The 26,366-nt window shown below is 41.7% G+C and overlaps 1 protein-coding gene across 1 annotated transcript; it reads right to left on the reverse strand.

Annotated features, from left to right (window-relative positions):
- Positions 1–1,711: 1,711 nt before the first annotated feature.
- Positions 1,712–10,479, reverse strand: LOC136836406 (ras-related protein Rab-8B-like). The gene is made up of 4 exons (XM_067100613.1): positions 10,319–10,479; positions 2,745–2,925; positions 2,497–2,584; positions 1,712–1,944 (listed from the first exon to the last, which is right to left on the reverse strand). Exons 1-4 carry the CDS (start codon positions 10,443–10,445, stop codon positions 1,813–1,815), a joined length of 528 nt encoding a protein of 175 aa, XP_066956714.1. The 5' UTR covers positions 10,446–10,479; the 3' UTR covers positions 1,712–1,812.
- Positions 10,480–26,366: the final 15,887 nt, after the last annotated feature.

Here is a 26,366-nt window from a genome sequence, read left to right on the forward strand (position 1 = left end):
CAACACAAAATAGAAATTCTTTTGGAGAGACCTAGGTAACAACAATCTGCTTTAAATGCAGGCCAGTAGAGTAATGAGACCCAAGCCAATTTATGCACTGTTGTCAGATCTGTATGAGATGACTGATGGAAACCAGGTAATTGCTGTAGGCAAGGGAAAGAGCCCTCTTGCCTTGATTACCTTTAAACTCTATCACTGTGTCTATGAAAAGGCACTATCTGGCCAAAACTAACCATGAGAGAATTCTTTGGTATTTGGTTGTCTTATGGAACACTGGAGGAACCATAAGAGTAACTCCTTTGAGCTACTCTATCAGAACTATTTTTTATACCAATACATGTGTGGTAACAATCATTAATCGTTGTCTGTGTGCACTTTTTAATAGAATGGAGCTTCTGATGCTGATGTAAGTTTTGTTCTGACTGGTGAGTGAGCAAGGCTTGCATCATAATGGCGTGGATGTTATTTGTCTAGATTGCAGCTGGTGACTGCTGCAGTGGGTATTTGTTTTTCATTACCTGATGGAGTAAGTGCAGTCCTCAAGATTGTTGGTACTTGTTCTTGTTTCATAATACTGTTTGTGGTTGTTGGCTTGTATAAAGAGTATACAGTATCTGCTTTGGTCATTCACAGACTCTGCAGTTACTTCTTACATTCTGTCTGATATTCATCATAATCACATGCATTTTTAAATTAACTTTTCCTCTAATGGGCTCACTATTCTCTGTCCCCTGCACTGTCTGCCTGAGCTCCCATATTTCGTCTGATACTGTTGCTGAGCATTATTATGGTGTTTGGTATTAACACATTTTACATTAGGTGGCCATATACACTCCATCCTTCTGCTATTTAACACTAGACTTCTGCAGACTATAGATCATGGCATCGTACATGTTACTATATTTTGATACCACTGCTTTCCTTAATGATGTGAGGGTTGCATCTGAAAGCTCTGAGGATGAAGATCCCACTAAGAGGTCAGAGAACATTAGCTAACTTAAAGTTACAGTAAAAAGTCAGCTACTTGGATTAAAAAAGTTGCAAGGAGTACACCACCTTCAATGCCCACCTTCATGAACTTAATTCAGTTTCACTTGTTTTCTTAGTCCAAGATTAAGTTTTTATCATTAGCATAAAACTCCTGATTCTTCGCTCCTACTAATCTAGCTCTCTCCCCTTCAACTTCAATAAGACCAGCCATTGTCTACTCAAGTGATCTGTAAAGTTCTTTCCTGTGCCCCCACCCTTTGGGTTGCTCTACATTAAGATGTTCCAAATGTTTCTGTGTTTTATACTTTTCTTGAGGTATTTGGTATGATTCTGTATTACAATACACAACATACCTTCAGCTGTGACTGTTGTGGCTGTAGACAAAACCCTAACTTAAAAATAAGTATGATGTTACTTAGTATATGTGTTTTGTATGATTCTTGTTATGCATTCATAACTTTTTAAGATTTAAGAAAAATTGTTTGTTTCTATTTAGCATACCTTGGGTTAGGAGTTGCAGTGGTCTAGTATACTGTATGCTTAAAATGATCAACTAAACAGGCATTCTGATTAACCCAACAAGGGTTTCCCCCTTTAAACAGTACATTTTTAAATTATTACCATATTCACTTTTGTTTTTGTCAAGACATCTGCATTACTCTTACAATATAAATCCGAATCAGTATTTTGCTTCCTCTACCAGAACATGAGAATTAATTAATTCTGTTAGTCTTGATAAAGTCTTTATGACCTCCTTTATTATATGAATAAGCCATATAAATTACAGTGCTGCATAATATTCCCAGATTTCAAAGGTTTCTCTCAAACCTTTGCTAAAACATCTTGCACAAGACTTTTCAGAGCTTCTTCTACATTAGTTCCCATGTCTGCTGAGACTTCAAAAAATTTAACATCCATTTCCTGTGCTAGTGCTTGGCCTCTTTCCCATGAAACCTGTAAAAAGTAAAATAAATAAATAAATAAATAAAATGAAATTTCTGTTGTTTCATGATCTACTAAGTAATTCTGGAATATAATTATTCTTCAGACCTATCTGTATAATTCAGTGTAACAAAATTTGATGGGGAAATTCTGCACAAAATATGAAAATGGATGGGTGAAGCAGGATTGCATAAGGATAGTTTTTTTATACAATGGGTCAGGAGCATGTATCATAGGCTTGAAAAAGTCACTTCAGTTGGGAAATTGTTTGGAGTATGGACATGAATACTGAAATAACTACTGCTTCAGTCTTGACATTCCATGTAAATTTCTTTAGCAGAATTATTTGTGGAATTCATAGGTAAGTCTTCACTGACAATACCTGTAGCTGTTTTGTTCTCAATATGGGCTACAATCTTAAATTAGGGACAAAATATGAAATATAGCAATGTCTGCATGTTCCACGTATAGCAATGCATAATAGGATTTTGCTACTCAACGTATCTTAATTTTATTTACACAAATGTTTTCACTGCTGTTTGACAAATCCACTCTCTCCCTTACCTGCCTTTCATCACTCTTGAGATGACAATTGTTCCCCAACAGAGTGACCACAGCATCTTTTCCTGTTGCCTCAGATATATTCTCCATCCTGTAATTGCATAATTAAGACAAAACAAAAAAGGCAGACATGATATGATTCCAAAGGAAAATACTTTTATTGTTTACAAAAGAGACTGAATATTGAAATATTATAGAATCAAAATCTAGTGGTAAGCATTTTCATTTCTGGAAGAAGAAACAGCAATTACCATGCTCTGACATTGTGAAAACTTGTTTCATTGGCTACATCATAAACAAGGAAAATTCCTTTTGTTCCTCTGTAGTAGGAAGACGTTATTTTGAAAAACTTCTCATTACCAGCTGTGTCCCATATCTGGAGTCGTACCCTCTGGCCATGGGCTTCCAGGTCACGTATCTTAAAATCGCATCCTTATGGAGAAGAAACGCACAGTCTATCATTCGACAGAATCACAAATATAGTACAGTACAGTATTTTCATTGTTGAAAGCTTGACTACTGTATTAGGTTTCTGTAAACTGTAAATTCAAAAACTATAACTGTGAAGATCCTCTTATCTAAACTAAACCTCTTACATGAGCTAACCATTGACAGCAAAATAATGACTATAAGAGTAGTTTTCTTTATAAGTCACTTATATTCTATATCCAACAGTGATGACCAAAGACACTGTGATGCCACATTACATATCCATCAATCATGCAGCATTAATTTGAATAAGTTACCCTGAAGGAGCCTAATAACTTCGAAACTTTCAGTGTAATAACTTACCTTAATCAGTGTTTATTGCTTATTCTTTTAAGACTAATCCTGGAACAGTTGTCTTGACCACTGCTTAACCTGTTGTAACTAGCCTGGATTTGGAAGATGTCTCTCATATTAAGATCAGAACTTTTGTCACTTGTTGCGAGTTCTTTAATTCTGTTACGCAGCACTTTTATGTTTTCCATAATTTGCAATGAGTAACGTCATATGAAATATTTGTACAATTTTATTGCCTTACTACCAAGACTTGGTTATAATAAACCTTATTAAACAAAAAATATCTTGTCTTACTTCAAGGAGGCTTTTCATAATGTAAGAGATGTAAAGAGATAACTTTTGGGCACTGGGAGTATTTCATAAGCAAAAACACCAAAGAACTGTGTTCTCAAAAACAAAATTCGAAAAATACATGCAAATCTCTTAAATGCCTCCCTTAGATGAAGTAATACTAAATATCTATTCAAAAGTTTTGGTGGAGTTTACCATATGGCAGCCAATAGGATTTTAAATTATTCATAGCATGAAAATAAGAAATTCAAAAATAATTTGTATTTTTCCTAGGTATAAAAACCAGGGCCTTTTATATGGGCATATCCTCTTCGCAAGCTAGAAGGCTATTCAAGTAAATACAGGTACTGCTTGAGTAACGATAATTCGATTTAGTGACGGGGTTAGCAATTAACCCTTTAACGCCGAAGCCCTATTTACAAAAACGTCTCTCCGTATGTCGGCGTGCCGGTGAGAGTTAAGCGCTTGAAGCGGAAAAAAGTTTTTTCAAAAATCACAGCACGCTTAGTTTTTTTAAGATTAAGAGTTCATTTTTAGCTCATTTTTTTGTCATTGCCTGAAGTTTAGTATGCAACCATCAGAAATGAAAAAATATCATTATCATATATAAATATTGAATATATGACAGCAAAAAAAACTCAGATATAATTGTATACAAATCACACTGTAAGCAAAACGGTTAAAGCTAATGAGTTAATTTTTTAGTTGTATTGTACACTAAATTGCGATGATTTTGGTATATAACAAATTTTAAAACGATCAAAGCAACACAGAGAAAACATTATCACAAAATGATTATGAATTGTGAACGCTGGATTAAAAAATTATTTTTTCAAAAATTCACCATAATCGAAATATTAGCAGAGACTTCCCGTTTGTTGAAAAATGAAGCTAATTGATTGAATATTAATAGACTGTAAGTGTTTTAGCTATTAACTCGCAGTTTTCAACCATTTCGGTCGAGTTAAAGTTGACCAAAAGTCGAATTTTTTCTATTTATCGTGATTTATATGGAAATATTTCAAAACTGATAAAAGCTACAAATAATGAGTTATTTGTTGTATTGTACATGAAATTGCGCACATTTTCATATATAAAACTTTATGTAACGACTAATTTAAAGCGGTGCAAATATTACGACAACAGAGACGAAAGAATTTCTGAGATGTTCGCCGAGTTACCATGAGACATAAGGAAAATGTTTTTTAAAAATTCACCATAAATCGAAATATTGTACTAGAGGCTTCCAATTTATTGCAAAATGAAGATAAACGATTGAATATTACTAGAAAGTAAGAGTTTTAGCTATACAATTGCGTTTTTTACCATTTCGTCGAGTTAAAGTTGACAGAAGGTTGAAATTTTGGCAGTTATCGTGATTTATGTGAAAATATTTCAAAGTGATAAAGCTACAACCATAAGCTATTTTCTGTTAGCCTCATGAAATTGCATTTTTCATATATAAAGTTTATGTAACGACTAATGTAAATGGTGCAACATTATGACAACATATGACGAAAAGAATTTCTGAGATGTTCGCCGAGTTACGAGGCGCAGACGTAAGGAAAAAATTTTTTTTTCAGAAATTCACCATAAATCGAAATATTGTGCTAGAGACTTCCAATTGGTTGCAAAATGAAGGTAAATGATTGAATATTACTAGATCGTAAGAGGTTTAGCTTAAAATTGTGTTTTTTGACCATTTCGGTCGAAATCAAAGTTGACCGAAGGTTGAAATTTTGGCATTATTGTGGTTTATATGAAAATATTTCCAAACTGATAAAAGCTACAACCCATGGGTTGTATTTGCTGCATTGTACATGAAATTGCGCACATTTTCATATATAAAACTTTAATGTATTATTTAATATAGAACAGTGCAAAATTACGACAAAAATGACGAAAGAATTTATGAAATTTTCGGCTGAGTTACTGCCACGTCGTAAGAAAAAGTTTTTTCAAAATTCACCATAAATCGAAATATTGTGCTAGAGACTTCCAATTTGTTGCAAAATGAAGGTACATGATTGAATATTACTAGAATGTAAGAGTTTTAGCTACAATTGCGTTTTTCGACCATTTCGGTCGAGTCAAAAATTGACCGAAGGTTGAAATTTTTAGTCGACGTTGTGCACGTCCACTCGACGCAATAGACAATTTTAGTCACATGATACGTCCAATAGGCGTTTAAGGTTAATACCGTCACGACAACATTTAGAAAATATTTTAAAATTTCGTGTGGCCGCAGGCAGCAGCATACAATCAGGCAGCGAGAGAGACCAAATTACAATAGCCCAACTTCTTTTCCTCCATGTCTTTATCCCATTTTCTAGTTAAAATGTAAAAGAGAATAAAAGTATTGTTAGTGACGTTATACTCGTGTAAATGCGTACAGCCATAAACAACCGAACGAGAAACAGGTGTTTTCCTAATAACCAAATCAGTTAACAACAGCTGTTTTGCTTGTATTTCAACCATCGTACGGTAGTAAACAATTACCGTAATTATGTTACAAATGACGTTAACCCTTAAACGCCTGTTGGACGTTTTAAACGTCGTCAAAAATTGTCTGTCGAATGCCGAGTGGACGCAAATGTCGAATGAAAATGCTTTTTTAAATATTCGTGGAAAAATAATTATAAGCTGGTTTATGAAGATTTCTAAATCACGCCTTGGCAGATGCTGGAGTTCACGGATCCAGGTGTTGTGTTGTTTTTGAGCATCACCCAGACGGCATGCGCGAATTCCCCCTCCTACTCCACGCCGCCTAGATAGCATCCAGCGGCCGCACCTTGCGGGAGCGATATTTTGACGCAGACGGTGTTTTGCAGAACTTTGGCGAGTGTTTGCGTGATTCGTGCTGCAACAGGACGTTTGTAGATATGTCACAAAGGCGTCAGGACCGTGAAAGGCGCATACCGCCCGTCAGAAGTGAGCGTGTAAGGCGAGTTTTTAGACTGGGATGCCGAGTAAGGACCCAGCAACCAAAGTGAATTTTAACATTCGGTCAATCTTTGACTCAACCGAAATGATCGAAAACGCATCCGTAGCCATAATTATTACATTCGAGTAACAATCAATCATTTACCTTCATTTTGCATCAAACGGAAAGTCTCTAGCACATTATTTAGATTTTTGTGAATTTTGAAAAAAAAAAATTCTCCTCCGGCTCGCATCAACTCCACTGAAAATCCTGTCATTTGCGTCAGCCTGCCGTAATTTTTTCGCCGTTTCATATTATTCGTTACATAAAGTGTTATACATCAAAATGTGCGCAATTTTATGTAGAATACAACAAAAAAATATATAATTCCTTTAGCTCTTCACAGTGTTTTAATATTTACATCGAAATCACGATAACTGACAAAATTTAACATTTGGTCAACTTGACTCGACCGAATGATGGAAAAAACGATCCGTAAAGCCATAATTATTATATTCGAGTAACAATCAATCATTTACCTAATTTTGCAACAAACGGAAAGTCTCTGCACAATATTTAGAATTTTAGTGAATTTTTGAAAAAAATTTTCCTCCGCTCCGCTCGTGGCGAACTCCGCTGAAAATCCTGTCATTTCTTGCGTCAGCTTGCCGTAATTTTTCGTCGTTTCATATTATTCGTTACATAAAGTAAGTTATACATCAAAATGTGCGCAATTTCATGTAGAATACAACAAAAATATATCATTCCTTTAGCTCTTCACAGTTTTTAATATTTACATCGAAATCACGATAACTGACAAAATTTTAACATTCGGTCAACTTGATTCGACCGAATGATCGAAAACGATCCGTAGCCATAATTCATACATTCGAGTAACAATCAATCATTTACCTTCATTTTGCAAACAAACGGAAAGTCTCTAGCACATTATTTAGATTTTTGGTGAATTTTTGAAAAAAAATTTTCCTTCGCTCACAGCGCGCATTCGCATGAAAATCCTGTCATTTCTTACGTCAGCTTGCCGTAATTTTTTTCGCCGTTTCATATTATTCGTTACATAAAGTGTTATACATCAAAATGTGTACAATTTCCTTATGAGAATACAACAAAATATGTCATTCCTTTAGCTCTTCAGTTTTTTAATATTTTCTTGAAATCACGATAACTGACAAATTTTTAACATTCTGTCAACTTTGATTCACACTCAAAGTGATCGAAAAACGCATCCGTAAGCCATAATTATTACATTCAAGTAACAATCAATCATTTACCTTCATTTTGCAACAAACGGAAAGTCTCTAGCACATTATTTAGATTTTGGTACTTGAAAAAATTTTCCTTTCTTTGCTCAGCATGGACTCCACTGAAAATCCTGTCATTTCTTACGCAGCTTGTCGTAATTTTTTCGCCGTTTCATATTATTCATTTACATAAAGTGTTGTACATCAAAATGTGCGCAATTTCATGTAGTATACAACAAAAAATATGTCATTCCTTTAGCTCTTCACAGTTTTTTAATATTTTCGCCGAAATCACGATAACTGACAAAATTTTAACATTCGGTCAACTTTGACTGACCAAAATGATCGAAAACGCATCCGTAGTTTTAATTATTATTACATTCGAGTAACAATCAATCATTTACCTTCATTTTGCAACAAACGGAAAGTCTCTAGTACAATATGTAGATTTTGGTGAATTTTTGAAAAAATTTCCTCGCATCGTACAAGGACGACGCTGAAAATCCTGTCATTTCTTGCATCAGCTTGCCAATTTTTTCGTTTTATATTATTCGTTACATAAAGTGTTATACATCAAAATGTGCGCAATTTCATGCAGAATACAACAAAAATATATCATTCTTTAGCTCTTCACAGTTTTTTTATATTTACATCGAAATAACGATAAATAGAAAAATCAACCTTCGGTCAACTTTAACTCGATCGAAATGGTTCAAAATGCAATTGTAAGCTAAAAAACTTACAGCCTAGTAATATTCAATCAATTTTCCTTCATTTGGCACAATTGGAAAGTCTCTAGCACAATATTTTGATTTTTGGTGAATTTTTTGAAAAAACTTTTATGTCCGCACGCTACTTAATTCATGCATCATTTTGTGATAATATTTTTCTCTGTGTTTTTAATCGTTTTACAATCTGTTATATACCAAAATCATCGCAATTTAGTACAATACAACTAAAAAAATTAACTCATTAGCTTCAACTGTTTTCCTTACAGCTCGATTTGTATACAAATTATATAAGTTTTTTTTTTTTGCTGTCATATATTCCAATATTTATATATGATGATATTTTTTTTATTTCTGATGGTTGCATACTAAACTTCAGGCAATGAGAAAAAAAGGATCCAAAAATGAACTCTTAATCTTGAAAACTAGCGCGCTTGTGATTTTTTGAAAAACTTTTTTCTGCTTCGCGCTTACCTTCCTCGGAGGCCGCCGCATAATGGAGACGTTTTTGAAAATAGGCTTCTGGCAAAGGGTTAAGTTGAACAGGATTGATATATTTTTACATTATACCCTTATTCACTACGGAAATATGCAGCTAAATTTAAGCTCCAAGTTGTAGATCCAAGCTGAGAAAACAATGTTCAAGCTGCTAATAACTATAAATTATTGTGCATCAGCAACATGGATGAAACTTGACTGCAAATAAAATTGGAGAGAAAAGTATTTTTATCAAAACCACTGGGCATGAAAGTGAAAGAACAAATATTACTGCTGTTTTCACGCTGATAAAAGATAAATACGTAAAGCTCGTATAATGATGAAATCAAGCGAAAATAGCAGATGGAATCTTGATTTTTTACCCAAAACAAACATGCCACCAACATCATCTATCAGTGAATAAAATAGCTAAATTAATTTCAAATGAGACGTACTTAAGTTATATTTCAACTTAAAATCACTTCGTATAATGAAAAATACCCTTGTCCCATATAAATAAAGTATCTAGAGATTCATTTATGCTAACTAGAAGCAAGAAAAGTGCTCTGAACTTAGTTAAATACAGTGAAATAAACTTACTGTGTAATCAATTTCCAAACCAAAACAATGATTGCAGTTTATAATACAAAAGCAATATGATATTATACATATAATATTGCTAGATACAGTGAAGTAAAGCATAACTTTTTAAAAGATCCATCTAAAAGATGCATATTCGTGATGTTGATGTTTGTATAGCACGATATTAATATGTGAATATAGAATACAGTATAATGTAGGCTAGGCAACCGTATATGTACTGTATACAATATACCATAGCGTAGGCTAAGCTAATTCTTATTTGTTATTCAATTTCTCTTTGTATTGAATTATCATAAGTCAATTAGCATGAATCTCCAGAATTGGCTGATGTTAATAATTACTATACCGTATATGTATAGAGTACTGTATACTTTAAAATGTAGGCTAGACTACCATATATGTATAGATGGTACTAAATATCCTAGTGTAGGCTAGGCTATATTAGAGATATATTTTTTCCAACAAACTTTGAGTTTTATGGAACCTAACCCCATCGTAAGTAGGATACTACCTGTAACAAGGTTGTTACCTGGTGGCTATGGTGGGGTGAGTGGGGAAAAGCCCTCACTCACTCTCCTTCTATCATAGCCACTTTTTTCCTTCAGCTACAGGGATAAAGTGAGGTGATTGGAATGGGATTATGAAAAGAAGCTAAGAAAAATACAATTATATCTAGAAATTTTCCATATTGATACTTTTTTCATAGTATACCCCTTACAAGATTAAAAATACCACATTAAAACAACAATGAACATTACCTACTGTGGATATAAATGGACCCTGTTGCTGTCCAACACCAGCAAACTTGAGAAGAATTTTGGTTTTGTCTGTTCCAGCATCACCAATCAGGATAATTTTTATGAGATGCTCATATGGTTTTGACATTTTGACTCTCTGTTCAATACTGAGTAAGTGTGCCTGAGCTGTCATTTCCTGTAGTCTAACTTCATGTTATCTTTTCTCGTAACTAATGCTGATTAGATAACTACATTCAGGACATTTTCTCTTCAGTTGTCACATTTTGCCAATTTAAATTACACAACCTATAGAGGTTTTACTAGCGTACTCTCTTTCCAATTTTGATTTTCCTGATCCCATATGTTGCATGTAAGATTATTCCCAGGTAACAATTTCTCTATTCCCATAACATAACTAAGCTTAAACGTAACCAGACTAAATACCTATACTGTATACTGCATAAAGAAAATAGAACTTAAAGGTACTGTACTAGGATAGTAGGATATCTCTTCTCTTTTGTAGTTGTCTTCTGTTGATGTAAGTATAGATGATTAGATCTACTCTCTACTTTTATAAATGTCTGCCCAGGAAGTGGTATTCTTTTTCCTTGTTCACACTCCTAAGTTCTGTTCTCCATGCTTGAAATTTTAATTGCCTTTTTAATAAAAGTTAATGCAGTTTTATAGTATTAAACATGATTTTATCCTTTTTATTTGGCTTCACTAAGAGTGTGATATTGCAGTTTTGCATTTCAAAATTTCCCTAGAGATGGTAATTTAAAACCTCTCTTGGTTCCAGTTCAACGTCTTCCAGTACCACTCCCTTTCAGCTTATTCACAAACTTAGCTTCAAATTATGATTTTCTGAGCTCGTCCCTGTATCAGGTGAAATTATTATTAATGAATTTCTAGGTATAGATATTGCAAATATACCAGAGAAAAAAAGCTTATCAGGAAATGCTGGGGCTAACACTTGGTGGATCGAACATCTATTATGAAATAGACGTCGGTATAGATAAGGGTGAGTGATTGCTGTCACTGCCACAGGACTGCACTCTGTAGATATCCCAATGGACAAACCCCGGAACGTGAGGAGCCGATCTAATGCACACCTGCCCGCCAACCTCACTAATGCCATCTTACTCATTACACCCAGTATGTGTTTTGCTGAAGTCTTTTTCTTGTACCTTTTTTGGTCAATTTGATTGAATTCAAATACTTTTCACAATTTCACTGCAAAGAATTTTCTTGTGGGGTTTTACTGTTAGTGAAACTCTTATTGGCCCGTAAATTAATGTTTACAGGGTCATATATCGGTTTATTAAAAGTGAGTACTTGAACCAGCAGCTGGTTTCTGCAGGGGGTTCTCTCGGGAGTGTTTATCAATTCCCCTTCATGTATTAGTTCCTGTTTGGAGGCGTTTATTATGTTTGTTCCTGGTGCCTTGATTAGCTCACCCAAGAAGTTACGGGCTTCCTCCTTATTTTGGTTCTGGCAGTTAATTCATAGCATATACCAGGCTCCGTTCGAGTGAGATTCCCTCTCCAAGGTGGTGCTTTTACTGGTTTTTCTGATTTATAGTGTATTGATGACATGGATAATTTGATTTATTATGGTCCGGCTCATCCGTGGCCAAGTGCAGCCAGCCGCTGTCATCCTGTTTGCCCTCGCGATGATTAGGCTGTACGCTTAGCACAAGTTCTTATATTTTGTATAATCACTATATGTGTACTTATATGGTTGTTGGTTAACTTTAACGACACATCAGAAATTGGGATCCCAGGCCTAGCCCTCGCTCCCAATGTCCTAGCCCCTGACTATGTCGCTGAGCGAGGAGGAGAGGGGCTGGTCAAAGGGAGTTCCTGTTTGTTGTTCCATCCACCTTACCGCTCATTTTGGTTTTGCCCATAGGGCATCTGAAACCCTTTCCTCCTCTAATGAGGAGAGAGAAGAAAAAACAAAATGGGGGGATCTTCTTTCATGCATTGCCACTTCTGCCCTATGGGTCGGTTGTTTGGTTGACTGTGTTACAGGAATTTCTCCTTCCAACCCTCTCCCTCTTTTTCTTTCTCCTCCTTTACTGTCTGGGCTGCGCCGCTCAGAGGGAGGGTGAGAGTTTGGGTGCCCAGAATAGTGCTGTTACCTATCCTTCTCTAGTACTTTTGCGGAAAGTGTGTGAGTCTCCTGGGTAGGAAGTCGACATCTGTTTGACACGTGGGATTACAGTTTGGTGTATAGGGGTGTCTCATCCACTTAAAAAAATAAAAACTAGATTCTACTTTTCAAATTTTCCCCCCTCCTGACTTGCCAGTGGTATGTAATCATCTCACGCGTGTGGGACATTGGTTTCTCCGATTGTCACCCCCAGGGGGACTAGTCCGTTCCCAGATTGAGAGTCACCTACCTTCCTGGCCCCGTTCTGGTGTCAACGCTACTTGGCTGAGTGTTTGTTGGTTAGCTCTCCTCTGATCGAGCTGAACTTCGATCACTTTCAGGGTTCAAACACTTGCTTTCGCTGATTCGGCTCCGCGTCCCCCCCCCCGTTGCCTTCGTACCTGTTACCACCCCGTGGTTTGGTCTTCAATGCAGGTTGGCCTAGTTACCTAGCTCTTCAGCTGTGCAATGACTGGTGGTAATTTACCCCCCCCACTGCTTAACCGTGACGGAGTGGTACGATCTCGAGGGGTCTTCGGCGAACGCTGCCACCAGCAGTGCATCTTATCCTATATTAAATTATTTACCCAGCGCCTCGCAGTAATTATCCTTAAGACATTGGCGATCCTAGATTAAGATCCTACCCGTTGAACTGTTCCGCGTCTTTTAATTTAGTATATGTCATGTTTGTCTTGGTTTATCACCCCCGAATGCTCCGGCGAACCAATATAAACCACGCCTGCCGGGTCCCGCAGTAATTATTCTTTGGCGAATTTTACAATTAAGAGTTGCATTATCCTAGATTAAGGTCCCGCCCACCTTCGAACTATTCTGAAGCCTTGATTTAGTGTACACATGTTTTGCTCTGATTGCTCGTCCCGCCGGAGCATTCTGGCAGGTCCGTAAAAATTTTTAGCATGCCCAGTACCTGCTATAGTTTGAGTCCCTTAAACTAGTAGGTTCATATACCGTCTTACACTTACAGACTGTGCGTTGTGAGGAGCCCGGTGCACTGCAGTACACCAGCCCTATGGGCACGTGTCGTCTGTCGTTCCCATTCAGGCTGTGCAGTCAGGATTGACGATTCTCATCGTGGTGGCACCTGGATCGTTGTGGAGGTTTGCGCAAACTTTTACCGCAGGCATGTCAGGACGCAGGTCGGTAAGCGCATAGTTACTGCCTTTAGTTTACTAGTAGCCTCCACTTGTTTCAATTATGTTATGTGCCTAATATATTGCTTATATTATCTCTCACCAAACGCTCAGTCGTTAAGTCCCTCCTCTCTTCCAGGCCGACTAAGCTTCTTCCCGAATGATGCCTCTGGGGTTCCCTTCGAGCCTGGGTGGCTGGGTTGAGAAATGTCCGTCGGGGAAGCTGTATGTTTCTTGATGAGAACATCCGGAACCTGCTCTACCCGGCGCCGGATCTCTGCGGGCTGCAACTATCTCAAGTCGCTGCTCCTCTATCAAGCAGATCCGGTAGAAACCCAGCCTCTCCAGGACGAGCTTTGTACGCGGAGGTGTCGGGGAGGAAGTAGCGGCCATAGATCTCGACCTGGAAACTGTATGAACACAGAACAGGACCAGGAGGTAGGTGGGGAGGTAAGTGAGGCAGTGAGGGTGGCTCTTTATTCCCCTTCATCCACCGCTTCGCGTTTCAGGGTTTTCAAAGTCTTCTCTCTGGGGACAGGGTGCAATCGGCTGTCCCAAGTTGAAGAAGGCTTGAAGGCGAAGGGCTATAAGTCCGCAACCTCCCAAGCAACCCCTTCTCCTCCGTGAAGCCACGGGATGCTAGTCCGGTGGCTTCGCAGGCAAGGCCACTCTGCTAAGGGAGCGGGTTTGAGGGCAGCTAAGGCCAGCCCTCCTCTCGCCATCCTGCCTTGGACCGGAGGAGTTTGCCGGAATGTCTTGCAGAGGTTTTTTCGAGGTTGATACTAAAGCTAACAAGCTTTCACGGAGAGGCTGCAGAGCAGGAGAGTATGCTCTCCGGGTTCATGCGCTCCCGTGGGTCAGCAGTTCATTACCCCATTCCGGATGCCTCGCCTCCTCCATTTGACAAGGGAAATTCCATGGCTTGGCCTTCATGCTCCCTGGCATGAAGATACCCAACGATCGAGGGTCTAGGGCATGCGCAGGGCTCAAGGAGTTGAATTTTTCCTCCTGATCTGCTGCCCCACCAGGCTTCGCCAGGCTGATGGAGGGCTTGGGTAAGGACGATAAAGTCCCGAAGGAGACAGTGATCTTCCCAAGGGACCAGGGCGCCAGTCTACATTGATGCGCACTTTACGAGTGGCAGAGGCGGAGAACACGGTTGACCTTCAAGGCAACTGGCGATGTTCTTTGTTGGGGGGGATAGGATCCCACCCCCTGCAAGACTAAGGTGGCTCTCGACCAGGCATGCTCGGAAGGTATGCCCGTTGCCTCAGCTCTGGGAGACTGGATCCACCTCTCTGATCTTCCCGGAGACGATGAATTCTGGAAGGATGCCTCGGCCACTTTTACATCAGGTAAGCTGGACGGAGTGTGCATCCACCTTATTCAGCTAGCAGCTTCCCAAACTGCCGGAAGCCCTCCTGAAAAAGCAGAGTTTGAGGCTAGTGTCGGCTGAGCCGATCACTGAACTCCTGTGCCTGGCAGAATCAACCTATGATGATGTTTCTGAAGGAGCCACTCTTTCCAAGTCCTGACGAAGTCTCTGTTAGCGGGATTTCAGGCGGACTTGTTTGATTCTCATAGTAGCGGATGAACTGCCGCAAATGCACATCTTCGCCGCTACCACCATACATAAGGCTTAACAAGCTCATGAAAAGCTCCTTCTAGGGAGCTAGTATCTTCCCGGAAGAAGTCAATAATGTCTCCTGGCTGAGGCAACCAGGGCAAATCAAGTCTGCGCTCCTTTTAGTATCCCCCGCAAAGGAAAACCCGAGTCCGCCGGCCCTCAAAATAGACCTGGTAGAGATACAGGAGGCAAGAGACACCACCAACAGGTTGTTGTCCAAGCTGTACCTGTCTCGCCAGTTTGTTAGCCTTCTACCTCTAAGGCCCAACCTCAACAGTTGGTGCTGGTGCAGCCAGCTCAGCACTCCCTTTGCCGCCTTCCTTCCGGTGACGTCTCTGTATACAACCCTCCTGAGGCCAGGGTCGTTTGAGGCTACAGGGTGCAGGGGGAGTGAGACAGGGCCTCCTTCAGAGGCAAGGCTGCGTCGATCCCTCTCCTGCAGGAAGGAGGCCGAGGTGAGGAACCTGCACCTTCCCAGTGAGACCAGTCAGGTGAAGTGACAGACTTCACCTGTACACGGGACTGTGGACCTTCAGTCCATGGGCCCCAGTATAGTCTCCAAAGGTTTAGGTGGAGTTGGATCAAGGCCCTCCTTCTGATCAGATTTCATCAGCCGTCTTCCAAAGCTCATGTGGGACTGCAATGGAATTACTCAAAGAGGCCATAAAGAAGTGAGACACCTGAAATTTCAAGGCAGGCTGTTCAGTGTTCTCAAGAAAGACTCCAGTAAACAAAGGGCAATCTTGGATCCTATCAGCGTCTCAATCTTTGGCATACAATGCGACAAATTTCGATGCTTGCAATCAGCGCAGTGTAAACTCTACTTCCTCGTGGAGCCGTCACCTCTATAGATCTTTCAGGCGCATATTATCACACTTGCATTTAAAGAACTTCTCCCTTCCTAGGTTTCAGACTGGGGAAACAAGTTTACCTGCCGTTCAGGGTCATGCCATTGGCCAACATAAAATCAGAATTTTCCGCAGCTGGCGGAAAGCAGTGCAGCAGTTATTGGTCCCGGGGATAATCGCTGGCATACCTGGGCGGTGGATCATTTGGGCATCCAACGTCCGGGAGCCGAGAGCACGACCATGGTGATTGAGTTTGAATCCCTAGGCTTTCAGATGCAACAGGCGAAGTCCCGCCCTAACTCCCGGAGGCTTGATTTCCCGTATGGCTGGGTATCAATGGGATCTGGTCTCACACAAGCTGTCTATTCCCGCCAGCCAAACGGAGAAAATAGCCAAAGCCACCAGGTAATTCTCAAATGCAGGAAGCCTCCTACTTAGAACGCAAGAAAGAATCCTGGGTTCTCTTCAGTTACGCATCCGTAACAGACCGGCTCCTAAAAGCAAAACTGAAAGACATAAACAGGTGTGGCGAGGCAGGCAATGTCAAGCTCAGGGACAAGGTATCTTTAATTCCTCCGGTGCTGGGGAATGACTCGGCCGTGGTCCACAGTCAAGGGTCTTTCAAGTCAGTTCCTTCAATTCCCTTCCCCAGCTCTAATAATCACACAGACGCTTTGTTAAGTGGCTGGGGAGGTACTCACCAAAAGAAAAGGTACAGGGCATGGTCCACTTGTTCCGTCAATTCCACATAAACATTTTGAGGCAATGGCAGTGTTTCTAACTCTGAAAAACTTTTGCCCCCAACCAGATTCATATCGAGGCTGTTGCTGGACAGCGCAGTGAGTGGTACATTGTATAAACAGAGGGTTCCGTCGAGTTGGATAAACCAAGTGATATAGCCATTTTCTCCTGGCAAGGAGAAGTTACGGCTGGCACCTTATCAGCTACCCATCTGCGAGTCCGGAATGTCACTGCAGCTCCGGTTCAGGGCAACCCGCTTGGAGTCAGAATGGTCCTGGGCCATTCTTTCAGATGGATATGCCGTCCAGGTTCAAGGCCTTCAGGTGGACTTGTTTGCCACGAAGCAACCACAAACTCCTTGTTATGTTGCTCCCACCTGGATCCTGACTCACGCCACGGACGCAATGTCAGTGGACTGGAAACAAATGGCAGAAAAATCTATCTATTCCATCAATAAACCTGCTGATGAAGGTGTTTTTAAGCTCAGGTCATTCAAGGTCAAGTGGCCTGGTTCTCCCAACTGGCCGAAGAGCAATTGGTTCCCTCTTCTTCTGGAGCTCAAACTCACGGTGCCATCAAATACCCAAGCCACAGCTGACTCAAGTAGTAAACATTTGACCGTGTCAAGCTTTCTCAAGAATTCTGAATGCCTGGCTTTATGGATTTTATGAAATTCGCCGCTCAGAGAGGTGCGATATTGATCCCGTAAATACTCTGTTTCTGGAATCAGATAAAAGATTCTACCCTCAGACAGTACGATTCAGCAGCAAAAAGTTAGCATCTTTTTGAAGGAATCTGAAGCCTCAAGTCATGACCACCAATTTGGCAATATCATTTTAGATCACTGTTTGAAAAGTCTGGCTCGGCCACCATTACCACAATAAATCAGCTTTGAAAAAGGTGTTTTTGTATGGCTTTAAGATTGATTTAACAGATTCATATTTTCTGAGTCCAGTCTCGTATGTCGTGAAATTCATTACAGCACGAATTTCTGTATAACAATGCTAGATATACTGAGAAAAGATTATGTTAAAGCATACCCCAGTCAACTGCCTTTAGAAGATTACGGGCAATGAAGGAGCAGCATTATCAACACGGAAATATACTGAAAGATCTCTCCCTATCAAACCAGAAAGAGCGGTGAGCCGTTACAGCTCCCACACTAACATTGAATATTGTGGTAATGGACTTTCCTCAGAAATACAGATTTTTCCTCTCACAAAATCCACTGAGTCCAGTCCCATGTCAGCCTAGAAATAGTGATTCCATTTTCTAGCACGAATGAAAATAATTTAATTAAAGAATCTCTTCCATCAAGAATACTTAAGTTAACTTTAAGGCACACCAATAAACTTAATTACCAGGTCTCCTTGACTGCCAAAATCTTAAAATTTAGAAATGTGCTCAAGAAATACAACTTAAAACTTTATACTCTGACTAATGATGTCCGTGTAATTATTTTTAAAACTTTTAGTACTCCTTTTGTTTATTGTTTTTTGGTTGTCAGGTTACAGCTTTGGGCACTCTAAAACACAAACATATCAACACATGAGTAGCTAGCAGGCAATGAACTACCAAAACAATTTTGAAAGCAAATGATGCATGGTATTTTGGTGAGCTCAGGGAAAGCCCTATAATTATTTAATGAGGGAGTTTTAAGGTTGCTTCTCCCAGTCAGAATATTTCAGGGTTAGAGTGAGCCCTTAGTTCTCTTAAAACATTTGGGGAATTGAGTTCTTTGGATGTGGACAACAGAAAAGTCCATATTATGAAAATAATTAGTAGAAGTAGCCACTGCTGGCTATCATGCACCTAGAACTGGAGTCTCCCGCTGGTTCCTTAATGAAATACACTTACTGTTGTTCCTAACCTTTACTAAAGGTACCACCTTTTCTAGGCTGATGCCAAAAAGAGGAGTTGGGCTTTATTCTGTGGAGTTCTGAGTAGGCTACCCTTCCAAGTTCATTTGGAGGAAAGATTGATCTTGAGGAAGGGGTCATGCCACCTTCCAGGAGACCACCTGTCCTTGTGGGTCTGTTTTACTACCCTCAGCCTAAGTGCAGTGGGGAGAGGACTTTCCGACGGGAGGAACCTCCACTTAGCAGAGCCGACAGCCTGAAATCCTACCGCTGGAAGCCAAACTATGGTGGTAAAAAGTTTTCTAACGGATCTAACAAGAGCAACCTCTCTCCCCATCGAGACTCACGAAGTTAGGGTTTAATGTGTGGCCCGCCGTATGTTATCAACATAGATCCTTTACCCATTTTTGTTTCTCCGGCGGGAGGTGAGGTGTGAGAGGATTCTATATCACGCTTAGCGCGGACTCCTCCGGTCTCCGGAGTGTTACCATCACTTGTTATTTTTATTTTTATGTTATTATTATTATTATTATTTTGTTAAATCTGTTTATATACATGATTCGGTCCCACACCTGGGCTCCGCCTGGCCCTTATTTTTCTGGCAGCCCTTATGGTTGGTTCCTGGTTTCTCGTTCCTTCATTCCCGGAGTCCTCCAGGGTCTGAATCCCTTACCTTCCACTCTGTGCATTTGGAAGCTTATTGGCCCAGTTTATAATTGGTAGTTCTTCTATCGCCGGAATTCCGGTTGTAGTTGAGTTTCCGGCCTTGCCGGCTTTATTTTGCTTAGGTGTGAGGTTCATGTACTTTACTTTTACAGACTGTTCGCTGTGAGGAGCTGGGGTGTACCGCCTCCTTCAACAACCCTCACGGACATGTAGTGTGCCGACCCACGCTGGTTGTGGGTCGGCTGGAGCGACCTGGTTGTTTGGCACCCCGATGGCTGTGAGGTTTGCTTTGCTCTCTCCTCAACCATCCAAGATGAGTCGGTAAGTGAAAGTCTTCTTTCCTCCGGTCCATGCTCCTCATATTTGTGTTGTTTATATTCTCCGTCTGACTTTTTCATTCCTGACTAACTGCAGGTTTCCTTGCAGGCGGATGAAGCTTCCAAGAAGTCTGCCTTGGAATCCCTCCAGGCCTGGGTGGCTGGGTTCGGCAGAATGTTCCGTCCAGGAAGCCCCTACGCCCTCGACGCCAGGTTGAGGGACTTGCTTTACCCGGCGCCGTTCGGTGGCGGCTGCAGTGCCTGAAGAACTTGCCACCCCAATCATCAACAAATCCGTGATGCGACAACCACCTCAAGTGGACATTGTTGGCGCCCGGTCTCTCGGAGGATGTTGCGCCCTAAATCTGACTTGGAACCTCTGAATACAGAGCAGGACCAGGTGGTAAGTGGTGAGGTAAGTGAGGATGTTGGGGCGGGCCCCCTTTGTTTTGACTCCCCTGCTTCATCTGTATCTTCTTTTCAGGTTTTGTGAAGTCTTCCTCTTTGGGTGATAGAGCTCCGTCTGCTATCCCCAAGTTGAAGACTGCATGGAAGGCGAAGGGCTACAAGTCTCGACTTCCAAGAAGGCATGCCCTTCCCCGTCGAAGGCTAAGGTCCCAGGACCGGTAGCCTCCGGGAGTAAATCTAGTTCCTCCGCAAAGGCGCGAGTAAGAGGGCTGCAAAACCAAGCCCTCCTCGCCAGCCTTCTTTGATGCACAAGCCCTTGCCACTGAACTTTACAAAAGTTCACGGAGGACCTAGATTCTAGGTTTGAAAAATCTCAGATAAGTTTGCCAACTTATGACAATATACTGGCAGGTTTGGCTCCGCCAACCTCCGGCAGAACCACAGTATTCTATCCCCGACACTGCGGACCTCCGCCGTTTGATGTCGGAAACCCTTGGCGGTTCGACTCCGGGCCATCCAACATGATGGCAAACTTACCATAGAAGGTCTGGGCACGAGGCGGTTGGAGGAGTTGGAGTTCTTCCCCGATCTCTTGCCCCCTTATCCTGGCTTTTTGCGTAAGGCTTACTGAAGAAGCCTGGATTCGGTCAGACAAGGTACCTAGGAGACTGTCATCATCCCTAGAGACCAGGCTCAGTCGGCTCTCCTGCGCACTCTGACGGAGTGGCAGGCAGTGAACACAAAATTGACCCCTTTCAAGGGCAATTTTCGATGTTCACCCTGGGAGAAGACCTTCCCTCCTTGCATGGACAAAATTGCTCTGGCTACGACCGAGCATGCTTTGAAGGTAATCCTCAAGTCAATTAAGGGAAACAGATCCTACTTTCCTGGTATTCCCAGGAAGTAATGAGTTCTGGGTGGACGCTTCGTCCACTTTCACTGTAGGCAAGCTGGACCCTCTTTGCGCTTCCACGCAGTTTAGCCTCAGACAACTCCTAAACTGCCGGAATCTTTGTTGAAGGCGGAGTTTGAGGCCCGGACTAAGTTGCCCGGTCCTGAGCTCCGGCTGTCTTACAGAGGCTACTGCCGTCTCCGGCTCAGACGAACCCTTTTTCCAGGTCCTAGCTAAGTCTTTCCTGGCGAGCTTCCAGTTAGACTTGCATGAGTTTATCATGGCTAGACTGGAATGCAGAAAATTTATTTTGCTGGCGCTTCAATCCGCCCACGAGCCTAACAAGCTCATTAAAGAGCTCAATCTGGGGACCTAACCTCTTCCTGAAGAAGAGGTTACACCCGTCATGTCTGAGGCTACACGGGCCAATCAGAGTCTTGCGCTCTCGTGGGGAATTCCCACTTATAAGCGCAAGACCCCAGAATCGACCGGCCCCAGGCGAGGAGGAGGAAAAAGGTTCAGGAGGCATAAGAGGCCTCATCAGGGGTAGTTCAAGCCGTCCCGGTCTCGGCAGTGGCCCAGCCATCTACCTCTAAGGCCCAACCCCAACAGTATGTTTTTGGTCCAACCAGCGCGCCCTCTATGTGTCCTCACCAGCATACAACCCCACATATGAAGGCCGTGGATTTTTTCACGGCCTCAATAGGGTTGCAAGGGAGGAAGGGCAAGGCCCCTGGAGAGGAAGGTCTAGCACCACCCCAAGAGGAAGACCTGGACGTGGTAGAGGGAACAAACCCGCTCCTCCCACTGAGAGAACGCAGGTAGGCGGTCGCCTGTATTGGTTCAGGGACCAATGGACCTTCAGCCCTTGGGCACACAGCATTGTGTCCAAGGGACTGGGGTGGAGCTGGATCAAGAATCCTCCCCCTAACCAGATTTTACCAGCCACCCACATCAATCCTACAGGATTATGTAAAGAATTGCTCAACAAACGAGCAATAAAGAAAGCAAGGCACCCTAAAGTTTCAAGGCAGGCTATTCACTGTTCCCCAAAAAGACTCCGATCAGCAAAGAGTGATCCTGGATCTGTCACGTCTAAATCTCTACATAAAATGCGACAAGTTTCGCATGCTTACGGTAGCTCAGGTCGGACTCTACTTCCAGCGTGGAGCCGTCACCACCTCTATCGATCTTTCAGACGCTTATTATCACGTCCCGATTGCGCCGAACTTCTCTCAGTTCCTCGGTTTCAGACTGGCCGGGAATCAAGCCTACTCCTTCAGGGTCATGCCCTTCGGTCTGAACATTGCACCCAGGGTATTCACCAAGCTGGCGGATACGGTAGTACAGCAGCTCGGTCCCAGGGAATTTCTAGCAGCGTGCCTGGACGATTGGATAATCTGGGCTCCAACTGTTCGGTGTCAAGAAGCCACGTCCATAGTCACCAATTTCCTAGAGTCATTGGGTTTTCAGCTGAACAGGAGAAGTCCCGCCTGACTCCGAGTCTCGGTTTCAGTGGCTGGGTCTTCAGTGGGACCTGTCCTCCCAAATCTTTCCAGTACACTGTCATAAGTGGCAAACTTTTCGGAGATCTTCTCAAAACCTCGAGCCGATTCCGCGTGGAACTGGTCCTGTACAGTTCCCCGGCCAGGGCCCAAAGCGCCAAAAAAGAGGCATAAACATAGGCTGGTTTGCATAAACGCCCTGCTGGAGGAGACATGGTTCCGGGAGGCCTCAGTCCTGGGACCTAGCCTTCGACGGGGAAGGGTCAAGGGCCTGTCCAAAACAGTTCTGCTTCAATTTCCTCCAATGAAGTTAGCCTCAACCTGGGATGGCAGACGGGGGGATATCACCAAAACAGAAAGTACAAAACCTTGTGGTCCAAGATGAATCGGGGAGTTCCATATAAACACGCCTAGAACCATGGCTCACTTTCTGACTCTGAAGAAACCACCCGGTCCTGCCTGCATTCAGGCTTAAAGTCCAAATGTTATGGTAGTTCATTGTGCATCAACATCCTCTCCAAATCAGGGTCCAGTAAAACCAAGCTAATGGTAGCTATCTGGTCCCTGGCGGTGGTAAGCACGTGTTGGCACTGCTGTCAGCCACCCATCTAGGGCAGCAGATCCGAACCTGTGCGAGGATTCTGTCCAGGGCTACCCGACGCTGGAGACGGAGTGGTCCTGACTCCGAACCAAATGGATTTGCCCGGGTTCCGGCCCTGGAATTTTCATCCGTTCGCAAGGAAACCAGGTTAGTCCGGAATACAAAGATCCAAACGGAAGATAGCAATCAACGAACGTTGAGGAAGGACCGGAGGGTGCAGATTGCGCCCTCCACTAACCTTATGGCTGAGGAAAGAGCTACAAACCTCACAGCCATCGGGTCCAAACAACCAGGTCGCTCTAGCCGGACCGGCAGACAACTGGTTCCTCCTTCAGAACGCGCCCGAGGCCGTTGAAGGAGCAAGCCCATTCTGACCCAGACAGTACAAACCAAGACTGTGTCAGCTTCCTCAAGGATTCAAGATGCCCTAGCTTATGGACTTTATAAAGTTCGACAGCTCAAAAGGAGCAAACATTGACCCTGTCAACACTCTGTTTTTAGAATCAGATAAAAGAGATTCTACTATTAGACAATATGACTCAGCAGTCAAAAAGTTAGCCTCCTTCCTGAAAGCATCTGAAGCCAAAATTATGACGACTAATTTAGGAGTTTCCTTCTTTAGGTCACTGTTTGAGAAAGGCCTGGCTCCGGCCACTATTACCACAGTCAAGTCGGCATTGAAGAAAGTATTTCTTCTGGCTTTAAAATCGACCTTACAGATTCTTATTTTTCATCCATCCCCAGAGCATGCGCTCGTCTGAGACCAGTATCACGTCCACATTCGGTTACTTGGTTTCTCAATGACGACGTCCTAAGTTAGCATCAGAGTTGGATAACTTCCATTGCTCTTATCAAGATCTGTTAAGGAAGAACCTTATTTTTATTAGTTTGGCTTCAGGTGCTAGAATTTCAGAGCTGTCAGCTCTCACTAGAGGTGATAATTTTGTTAACTTCCTCCCATCCGGAGAAGTCCTCCTCTCCCCTGACCCTAGATTTTTAGCTAAGAACGAAGACCCACAGGACAGGTGGTCTCCCTGGAAGGTGGTGCCCTTCCTCAAGATCAATCTTTATGTCCAGTCCATACACTTAAATCTTACCTCTCAAGAACTCCACAGAGTAAGTCGGGTCCTCTTTTTATCAGGAGAAAGGTGGTACTCTTTCTGAATGGTATAAGGCAACAAATTCTGTATTTCATTAAACAAGCCAACCCAGACTCAGTTCCTAAAGTTCATGATATTCGAGCAGTGGCTACTTCTATTAATTATTTTCATAATATGGACTTTTCAGAGTTATCAAAATATACGGGTTGGAAATCACCTCTAGTGTTTAAACGCCACTATTTAAAATCACTAAAATCGAAGCCTTAGAGGAGAGAGGGGTACAAAAAGGAGAGGAGTAACCAACAGGGGAGAAAATTCCTTCCTCTTTTCCTCAACACAGGGACAAGATAGGTTATTCTCCTAGCCCAGAGTGAACACTGGCCCAAAGAACTCGATCTCAAATTGGGGGACTAAGGGGCTCACTCTGACCCAGTAAACGGATTCCCTGAGTGAACAGCAACAAACCCCTTCAACCTGATCTCACACCCAGATGTTTGTGGAGCTTTCATTAGTCTTGTCCATCACTTTTGAAAACTAAAAACATTTAAGGTTGTATTTGCTTGTTCTGTGTACATTTCATGTTTCACTACCTTTAAGTAATTTTAACCCAATTTGGAGGTTTTTCATCATACCGTGCAAAACAAAACAAAGTGGAAAGAGAGTTACCAAGACGGGAAACCACCAGGAAGGGAGCCAAGGCAAAAATCTAAATAAATATAGCGACTGGGAGAAATTGTTAATTAAAATTATTTTCGTTACAATTTTGCCTTTTCTTCAGATTACCCCCTTGTTTTCCAGTAGTAGCAGTCTTGGCATGATTCTCTATCACTATTTCACCGGCTGACACGGGACTGAACTCAGAAAAGGGATTTTGACAGAGGAAAAATCTATTTCTGAGGAAGGTCCCGTGTCACCCGGTGACCCCTCCCTGTCTGAGTCTAGTACTCCCTCCTTCTTGCACATGCCAAGTCTGGGGTTAGTGCTAGCATGGAATGAAAGTAGGTGGCGCTGGTGTCGCCGTCCTGGCGGGTGTTGAGTGTGGGAGCTGTAACGCTCACCTCTCTTTTTACTGGGGTTTTGATAAGGAGAGATCTTTCGAGTATATTTCCGTGGTAGTGGTATTTCACTCACCCTTCATTATACCGGCGTCTTCTAAAAGACGATCGACTGGGGTAGTAACCCCAGCTTTCCTGAAAGCTCTTTTTCTCTGGTATATCTAGCATTGTTATACCTAGAAATTCGTGCTGTAATGGAATTTCACCGGGTGACACGGACCTTCTCAGAAATAGATTTTTCCTCTGTCAAAATCCCTTTCTTGTTTGAGAGAGTAGGTTTGAACCACGTCCTGCTTTACACGGTTTCCTGGTTTTCTTATATCTCTGTTCTAAAATCCCTTATTTGAATCTGAAAAGACGTTGTTCTGGTTAAATCAGAACTGTCTGCTCTCTAAGGAATAATCATGGATTTTCTCCCGTCATTCTATTTCCCCAGATCAAAAGGTTCTTAGCAAAAAAAAACCACCAGATAAGGTTTAATTCCTCTTCCATAAGATTTGTATTCAGCCAATTCAAATATTCTCATGTTTGTCAGTTTCCTTTTTTATCAGGGAAAAAGGAGGAACGCTATATTCTATACTTCATTAAGCAAGCTAATCCGGATTCAGTCCTATATATATATCTAATTATTTTACTATGAATTTTGATGAGCTTAAGCCATTTGAAATCTCCATGGATATATATCTGAAAACAGGAAGGTTTTTGTTGGCAGGAACATCCACCTTACATTAAACTTTACTTCTTCCAAAAAGTGTTTGTCCTCATGAAGCATAGCTGTATCCATTATTAGTGGAAGATTTCTAGACATGCCTGACCTGGCTCTCATGAAAAAAATAAGAATGTACAAAAGCTGTTATTTTAAGTTTAAAAATATAAAATTCTTTTTACTGTAAAACTAGTTTTTGGAAACTTCCCTACTGCTTTATATCTTTTGGCACCATTATTTAGTCTTAGTACCATGGCCCATTATAGTGTTATTTATGTACATAGTTGTTTCTCAAGTGTCCTTGAACTTTGCCGTTAATTGTCCCCAGTCCAATTTATCTGGAGGCTTACCTTGGTATTTAATCATGTTTTCAAAAAGTAGGTACTAGTAAACTATTTTCAGTAATAGTGTTTTTATGAATTCCACTACTGTTAAAGAT

The sequence above is a fragment of the Macrobrachium rosenbergii genome, chromosome 56 (genome assembly GCF_040412425.1).
Source record: "Macrobrachium rosenbergii isolate ZJJX-2024 chromosome 56, ASM4041242v1, whole genome shotgun sequence".
Lineage (NCBI taxonomy): Eukaryota > Metazoa > Arthropoda > Malacostraca > Decapoda > Palaemonidae > Macrobrachium > Macrobrachium rosenbergii.